Genomic DNA, 8,770 nt, shown 5'->3' on the forward strand with positions numbered 1-8,770 from the left:
ATACCCTAAAAATAACAGAATACCTCTAAAAAGGGAGAACTGATATCTTCAAACATGCACAGGGCATCAACAGAGTGGTATAATCATAGAGATGAAATTCTCCAGGAACACTGTATTTATCCAGTATGTTTCAGGGATCATTTTTCTGAATCACAATTACTTACACAGCATTTTATACAACAGCTTGAATTGTTAAAAAAAAATAATAATAGTACAAATTATAACCTCAATAGAAGCAAACCCTGCCATGCCATCATACCTGTCGTTGAGGCTTAAAAGAAAACAGCTTCACTTGCAGTATCTCAACTGGGAGTGGAGAGGAAAAACAAATGTTTTGAGAAATAGGATGTTCCAACTGCTAGTTTACTTAGTCTTCTTATAAAACCAAAAAGTTAAACTAGCATACACTACTTCTTTTTTCTAGATAGGCTTCAGCTGTAACTCAAGTAGTTTCAGCCTCAGTTGATGAAAAGACAGTGTTCTAAGCAGTGTTCAGTTTTACTGTCATTAACAATAACTTTATATCAAAAAAGGTATCAAAATATTACCAAATAAAAAGATTAAACATTATTTTCAAACCTACCTGTACCAGATATATCGAAGCAGAAACAATGCAGGACCTACAAAAATTAATAAGCAAGCAAAAATTAAATCTCTAGCTGTTTTAAAACACTCTTCAGCTATACATAGAATTCAGGTTTACATAGAATTTTAGAAGTTCTCACGAAACAAAATGTTGCACAAGGAAAAAGCCTCTACACTTGGTCAATGAATCCTTATATTAAAGTAAATGCAAATGTCAAATCTAAAAAAAAAAAACAGAGATGAGTATTGATTTTTTCTAAGAGAAATGCCTAAGGAAAGCACAACTCAGTTAATGCATAAACCAAGAGCTGAATTGGCAACGATCATAATATCATAAAGCTTCCTCAGAGAATTGTCGAAATAGCAAATAGCCCAATTGTAAGAACTGATACACAGAAAAACACATTTTTCAAAATACAACAGGACTTCCAAACTTTTTAGATGTTTTATTATTTTGTCCCAATAACCTAAAAGAGGCAAGAGAGCCCACAAAAATGAAATACAAATAACACAGTAATAGGGATAATCAGAAAGCTTCTTTCCAAAAAACACATCTTCTGCTCTATTTCCATTACACTAGCCACCCTAAAGAGCAGAAACTGTAAATTTTACAAACAATCTACACATGATTCTTATGAGTCCTGAGCATAAAAACAAGTCATATTTACCTGTAATTGCTCTAGTGATGATAAACGACGCACCATGTTTTCTGTTGCCTCTTGGCTGCAATTACAACAATAACGGTCAAACACTATGATACACATTTTAGCTTAAGTATAGCATCCATACTGTATCCAATCAGCATTCACTGACTGAATGTAAGCTGCTTGCTAGCCAGAAGTTCCTTACATATTTTCAATTACTCGCTACTTTATTGAGTTATTTAGCCACATAAGCTAAAGCAGGCTATAGAACCAAGTAAATTCAGCAAGTGCCGACCTGTAATAAACAAAATTTACTACAAATTATCTATCGATTCAACTTTGCTTTCGTCTATGGGTAGTAAAAAAAAAAAAAAAAAAAAAAAAGAGAGAGAAGACATTGCCGACATTGCCTCCTGTAAGGTATTACAAATCATTCTTTCTATGCCAAATAAATGCCAGATTGAACTGTAATCCCCAGAAAAAGGTCAAAGCAATTGGTGTTCAACATACTATCCCAATATATAACTAAGCTACATAAAGACTGCTTATGAAAGTTCCAGAAAAACATATTTTTTAAAAAAAGAGACCACTGAAGTAAAACTTATGCCAATTTGTACTGGTTACCACAGCCATCCAATTCACTGCATCTACTCTACAGCCTTGTACCGCCTTTCCAGCACTCCTGCTCTACTTTCATATGTGGGAGGACCAAACTACTGCATAAATAAAAGCTCTCTTCAAACACAGAAAAATTAAACACAAAACATAGTATGTATATTCCTAGCTATAAAACAGGCAAAGTTTTTAGAAGCCAGCAAGAAGCTAGGGAAATAGATTACACAAAGAAGATAATAAATAAGGAAGACATCACGCACAAAATAAACTTTCCTACTCAAAATATTAGAGCATCACAAACTGAGCACTAAAGTAGATAATGAATGAATTACCTCTTCCCTTCAATTTATAATGCATAGAGCATATCATTAGCTAAGATACTTAGACCTCTTATTCCAAGTTATAGGGCAGCAAGCACTGAAGGACACACTAACATGAAAATTCAGGAGTGTTTGCATGTTTAAAAATATAAAAATAAATTTATAATTATAAAAATATATTTGGGCTCCAGAATTTAAAATACTGAAGTAAATATTAGCAGTTTTCTATGCAAAGTTTGCAATCCAGAAACAGTGTTTGAAATAATCAGGCCACTTTCTCACAGCATATGAGAAGTCAACACACATGTACTAATAGATACTGTCCAAAATTCAGGTTGATCAAACAGTAAATAACAATGCATTAAAGTAAAAGAAGTGAGACTACAAATTATTTGTCACAGCTATCATAGTACCTTGGGGTATTGCAATTGTTCCTAAGGAATTTAAAAACCAGGGCCTGATAAGGTTTTTTGATTAAGCTTTTTTGAAAAACATTTCCAAATATTGCTTATACATATTGTATAATTAACTGTACGAAGTTCAACAAGGCCAAGTGCCAGGTCCTGCACCTGGGGCGCAATAACCCCAAGCAGAGCTACAGGCTGGGAGATGAGTGGTTGGAGAGCTGCCAGGCAGAGAAGGACCTGGGAGTATTGGTTGATAGTCGGCTGAATATGAGCCAGCAGTGTGCTCAGGTGGCCAAGAAGGCCAACAGCATCCTGGCTTGTATCAGAAACAGTGTGACCATCAGGTCTAGGGAGGTGATCGTCCCCCTGTACTCGGCTCTGGTGAGGCCGCACCTCAAGTACTGTGTTCAGTTTTGGGCCCCTCGCTACAAGAAGGACATCGAGGTGCTCGAGCAAGTCCAGAGAAGGGCGACGAAGCTGGTGAGGGTTCTGGAGAACAAGTCCTACGAGGATCGGCTGAAGGAGCTGGGTTTGTTCAGCCTGGAGAAGAGGAGGGTCAGGGGCGACCTTATTGCTCTCTACAGATACCTCAAAGAAGGCTGTAGTGAGGTGGGGGTTGGCCTGTTCTCCCATGTGCCTGGTGACAGGACGAGGGGGAATGGGCTTAAGTTGCGCCAAGGGAGTTTTAGGTTGGATGTTAGGAAGAACTTCTTTACCGAAAGGGTTGTTAGACACTGGAACAGGCTGCCCAGGGAAGTGGTGGAGTCACCATTCCTAGAGGTTTAGACGTAGAGCTTAGGGATATGGTTTAGTGGAGGACTTGTTAGTGTTAGGTCAGAGGTTGGACTCGATCTTGAGGTCTCTTCCAACCTAGAAATTCTGTGATGCTGTGATATTGCTATATATACATGTATATTACTATACTCTCCAGATTTTTTTCCTCCTGAGTATTCTTAGTGCTCACTCCTGAGACTAAACTGCATTATTATTCTACACACCTTAACCCTTCACAAAGCTGATTTGCTCTTACACTCTGAAGACTGAAATTTTACATTTTGCAGTAAGTCCTATCACCCCAGATACAATAACGGCTACCAGATCTGTAAATGCATTCCCCTGTCAAATGTATTTATTTTTTAATTAATTCCTGCCTGGAAGAACAAGTTTGCCTTTCCTAGAGAATTCCGAAATAAAATCCAAGTAGCTTCCTTATGGACAAGGTATCTACTTCGGTTCAGATTTTGTTGTAAGCATGCTGAGTTTAAGGAAAAAAAAATAAAGAATTTTAAAGAATGCCAAAACATTTTTTTTTCCCTCACTGTCACCAAAACACCAAATCAAGTGATATAGCCAAGAAGACAGACAGAACATGTTTACTGTAAAAAAGTCATCTACCTGTACTTCTATGGTTCAAATGATTCTTTGAGTCCTCTGCTGCAAACTCCCCCACAGAACCACTGTCTCATTCAGTTTTCAGTGATGAATTACTCAATAATTCCTTTCATTCTTGTTAGGTATTGCTGGATTCCCAGGAAACAAGTTATACACAATCATATCATCACACTGATTACAGGTTGCTCAATTTCCATATCAGTCTCTTTGTGGGCATTGTCAGTTTCTTGCACTCATTCTTTACAAATGTCTGTTAATTTCCCCCAGAAAACTTATCAGGAAATACAATGCAGATAAATGAGAATACCAACAAGAACTAAAATTAAAACTAATTTGGGGTTCCAACTTACAAAAAAAAAAAAAATCCATGCAAGATCTATTGCTGTATTGAACAGAACTTTACACTTTCATCACAGGATCAATCTTCCAGTGGGTGTAATTACAGTTAGAAGAGCTCAGAATTTCCGCAATCAAAAATGAATTACCCCAAAGGAGGTAACAGAAAAATAAAGCAAAATCAATAGAGAAAAGTTTGGTTTAAGGCCTTGCTTTGGATCCCAGATGACTGCGTAGAAATAAATCTAATTTGATTTCCCAATGCAGCTTTCAACTTCCTTTCCCTTTCTACTTTCCTTCACTCATTCCTAACCAGTTTACAAGAAATACAGCAGAGATCCTTTTGTGACTTTTTTTTGAGCGACATGAATAAACCATGATTAAAGAAACAAATGTTATGAAGTACAAGTCACAAGCACCTAAAAAATGACGTGTTACTCCATAAGACCGTAACATCACAAAAAAAAGTTTGTTCCCTCATATAAGTACGTATGTGGAAGATTGTAACTTGCTATGAACAAATACAGTCAATACCTGCAATGTTTTTATATCTCCTCTGTTCAGAGGTTCCCATTAAACATAAGACCTTGTTAAAATACTTTGATAATATATTTTTTGTGGTAAATGCATTAACATCTGCACTGGACTTGAAAGTCTAATACAAGAAAATGAAAAAAACACATTGCTTGCAACTTCTATGTCCAAATCAGACAACAGTTGAGTTAGATACAGTCTAGCTCAGCAAGTTTATATTGGATTTACATGGCATGGTTTTGGTGATGGCAGAGGCTGCAGGGGTGACCTCAGTGAGCAAAGCCCAGCAGCTGCCCCACGTCAGATCAGAGCCAGCTGCAGCCAGCTACAAAAGGAACCTGCTGTTGGCCAGAGTCAAGCCAATGAGCAATGCTGGTTGGGCCTCTCGGAAAGCAGACTGAAGAAAGGTGAAAAAAAAAAATAAATAATAATAATAATAAAATGCTGTGCAACTGAAGCTGAGAGAATGACAAATGACAAAGAGTGAGAGAAGCAGCCCTGCAAACCCCAAGGTCAGTGCAGAAGGAGGGCAAGAGGTGCTCCAGGCACACAGCAGCAGCTCCACTGTGGCCTGTGGAGAGGCCCCTGGTGGAGCAGGCTGTGCCCCTGCAGCTCATAGGTCCCACATGGAGCAGATCTCCGTGCTGCAGCCCATGGAGAGCCCCCGGTGGAGTGGGTAGATGTGGCCTGGAGGAGGCTGCGGCCCATGGAGAGCCCACGCAGGCTCCTGGCAGGAACTGCTGCCTGTGGAAAGGAGCCACACCAGAACAGTTTGATCCTGAAGGACTGCACCCTATGGAAAGGAGGCATGCTGGAGCAGTTCATGAAGGACTGCATCCCATGGGAGGAATGCCACATTGCACTGGGGAAGGGTGTGAGAAGCAAGGAGCAGCAGAGCTGCAGACAAAGCATTACAAACTGACTGCAGTCCCCATTCCCCTGCCCTGCATGGGACAGAGGAAAGAACGAGAAGAGCTAAGACTGAAGCTCACCCTGGGGAGAAGGAGGGTGGAAGTACAATGCTTTTAGTTCTCTCTATTCTACTCCGTTATCAACTGTGAATGAATTAATCTAGTTTTACCCAAGGCAAGTCTGTTTTGCCCACTGAGACAACTAGTCAGAGAGATCCCTGCCCCTATGTCAACTTATTAATTTGACATTGGAGTGTCTCCCCCATGTCTTGCAGAGGAGAAGGAGCAGTGTGATGGGCACGTGGCATCCAGCTCAGGTCAACCCACCACAGAAAAAACAGCGAAGATGAATGGACATCTCAGCTTTTCCGCTGATCCATGGAGGAAAAAATAAGAAACAAACCACTAAAACTTATAAAGTAATGGTTTTCCATTTTTCAATCTTTGACGTTTATTTGTGTGCCTTGCAGACACAAAGTGATGCAAACCTCCCTCTTCACTTATCACTGAAAACCCAGACGTAACCCTTCTGTCCTGCAAATCCAGACAGGAACCGATTTGCCTCGTGCCAGGCGACCTTAGTAACGGTCCCACTTCCACCCGCACTGCTTCCACAGCTGTCAGCACAGCTCCTTCTGAGGATGACAGGAGGAGGGCAGGAACGAAGCGCCACGGAAAGCCGGGCAGGGCAGCGCGACGGGGGCACGGGGCAGGAGCTGGGGGCTCGCCCCGTTACTGCGCCCGCCCGCCCGCCTTCCTCCTCCTCCTCCTCCTCCTCACACCCGCTGACGTGGCCGGTTTCTCTCCCCCAGCCGCACGGCGGCCACCTCACCTGCACCTCCGTTTCGGGAGGCCACTCGGCGTTGAGCAGCAGGTCGTACAGCACGTTCTCCTCCTCCCCGCCGCCCTCCTCCGCCCCGCTGCCGGCCGCCATCCCCGCCGCCCTCCGCGCCCCTTCTCCGCCAGCAGCGGCGGCGGCGGCCATGTTCGCCCGCGCCCCGCCCAGCACCCGAGCGACGACGGTGGCTGGTGGAGCCCAAACCGCTGGAGCCCGGCGGCTCCGCGGAGCGGGCGGAGTTCAGCTCCTTCACAGAATCGTTAGGGTTGGAAAAGACCTCCAAGTTCACCTGGTCCAACCATCCCCCTACCACCAATGTCACCCACTAAACCATGTCCCTAAGCGCCGTGCCCAACCTTTCCTTGAACACCCCCAGGGATGGTGACTCCACCACCTCCTTGGCAACCTGTTCTAATGCCTGACCACACTTTCTGAGCAGAAATGTCTCCTTATTTCCAACCTGAACCTCACCTGATGCAACTTGAGGCTATTCCCTCTAGTCCTATCACTAGTTACCTGTGAGAAGAGGCCGACCCCCAGCTCCCCACACCTTCCTTTCAGGTAGCTGTTGAGAGCAATGAGGTCTCCCCTGAGCCTCCTCTTCTCCAAGACCAAACAACCCCAGTGCCCTCAGCCGCTCCTCACAGGACTTGTGTTCCAGGCCCTTCACCAGCTTCATAGCCCTTCTCTGGACACCCTCGAGCACCTCGATGTCCTTCCTGTAGTGACGGGCCCAAAACTGAACACAGTACTCAAGATGCAGCCTCACCAGAGCAGGCTTGCTGCAGCCTTTGCTGCAAAGGGGGCTCTGGAGAGGTGCTTCTCTCTGAGGCAGAGAGAGGGAACCCCAGGAAAAATACCAGGGGCTGCACCCTGGTGTTGCTTGTCCAATATCTGATAGCGAGATTTAACATAGTAGTCATTAAGGTCCCTTCCAACCCCACCGATTCTATGATTCTACGAAGAAATGAAGAATGTAGTCAAGGGCAAAATGGGTTAATTATACCCTTGCGGAACATTAAAAATAAACAAACAAAAAATGAGCAAATAAAAAAAATAGCAAAAACGATATATTTCTTACAAATTTCCTCTGGTTTTAATGATAAACGCGGAAATCTGTTACACAGAGCTTATCTTAAATACTTTAGCCCCAGAAACTTCTTTTGCACTCACAGAGTTCCACTATCTCAGGCAAATAAAGATGAACATGTTTATAAATTACTGTGAAAGAACTAAGGCTTCAGTCTCTTTCCTGCAACTTCATAAAGCTTTCTTAAAACTTAAATAAAATCACAAGCTGCCATTTTTGCTCCCATACTCTAGTTTTAACTGGTGTTTAGTAACCTTTTTGTAGATTTTTTCCTACCTTTGTCTTTATAAATGATTCAATTTGTCATGTATCCAAAACCAGGCAAAATTACGATCAACATACAGGGAATAGCGAAAGAAAGGAAGCATATCAAACTAAGATATTCTCAAAGGAATTATTGTTAAAAGGAAAAGCTGTCATGATACAGATGATATAAAATGCCTGTTGTGTTTTTCTCTGCAACGCATTTTCTGCATTGTAAATTAGCAATAAACAGGGCTCAGTGAACATTAAAAAAAAAAAAAAAAAAAAAAAAAGGTTCTGAAATAAAACTCCAAATGAAAAAAGTAATCAGATTGCAACACATGTAGTCAAGAGAACTACATAGAGAGGCCCTCATTTTTCTTTTTAAAAAAATATTTGCCCTAAATATTTTTCAGAGGACTGCTTTAGAAGAATGCTCACAATTGAAAATGGTAGGTAATATTTTATTATTTGCCTTCCACTTAGCGTGTGCAAAGTAGATAAATATCGTATTGTTTTGTAGTAGACAAATGCACCATTGTTTTGTGTTGTAATGGTACAAGCTGCAGTTTTTAATTTGGAATCTAATTTTATTTTAACAGTAACAATCCAGAGATTCTTGCCTTTAACTTCTCTAGAAGTTATCTTGGCAAAAGACTGTGAAGAATGTATGGAAGCTTCCATAAAAAACGTAGAAGAATGTATAAATCTGTAAAATAAACTGATGTGTTATCTGTGTGAAGGTACACATGTTAGCTAGCTGCAAAGATACTTCTATACACAGAAAACTCAGAATGCTTTGTACCAAGTATCTTTATTACCAAAATCTACGCAAATGTGAATTACAATAAAACT

General features: G+C 41.3%; 1 protein-coding gene across 3 annotated transcripts in view; it reads right to left on the reverse strand.

Annotated features, from left to right (window-relative positions):
- Window positions 1-6,766, reverse strand: part of NBAS (NBAS subunit of NRZ tethering complex) — a 178,030-nt gene extending 171,264 nt beyond the window's left edge. For all 3 annotated transcript variants that reach the window (XM_068678623.1, XM_068678621.1, XM_068678622.1), the window contains exons 1-3: window positions 6,577-6,766; window positions 1,254-1,308; window positions 584-620 (exon numbers count right to left, since the gene is read on the reverse strand). In XM_068678623.1, coding sequence (XP_068534724.1) covers window positions 584-620; window positions 1,254-1,308; window positions 6,577-6,729 — 245 coding nt within the window. In that variant the 5' untranslated portion in view covers window positions 6,730-6,766. The remainder of the gene's footprint in view (window positions 1-583; window positions 621-1,253; window positions 1,309-6,576) is intronic.
- Between the last annotated feature and the right edge of the window lie 2,004 nt (window positions 6,767-8,770).

The sequence above is a fragment of the Anas acuta genome, chromosome 3 (assembly GCF_963932015.1).
Source record: "Anas acuta chromosome 3, bAnaAcu1.1, whole genome shotgun sequence".
Lineage (NCBI taxonomy): Eukaryota > Metazoa > Chordata > Aves > Anseriformes > Anatidae > Anas > Anas acuta.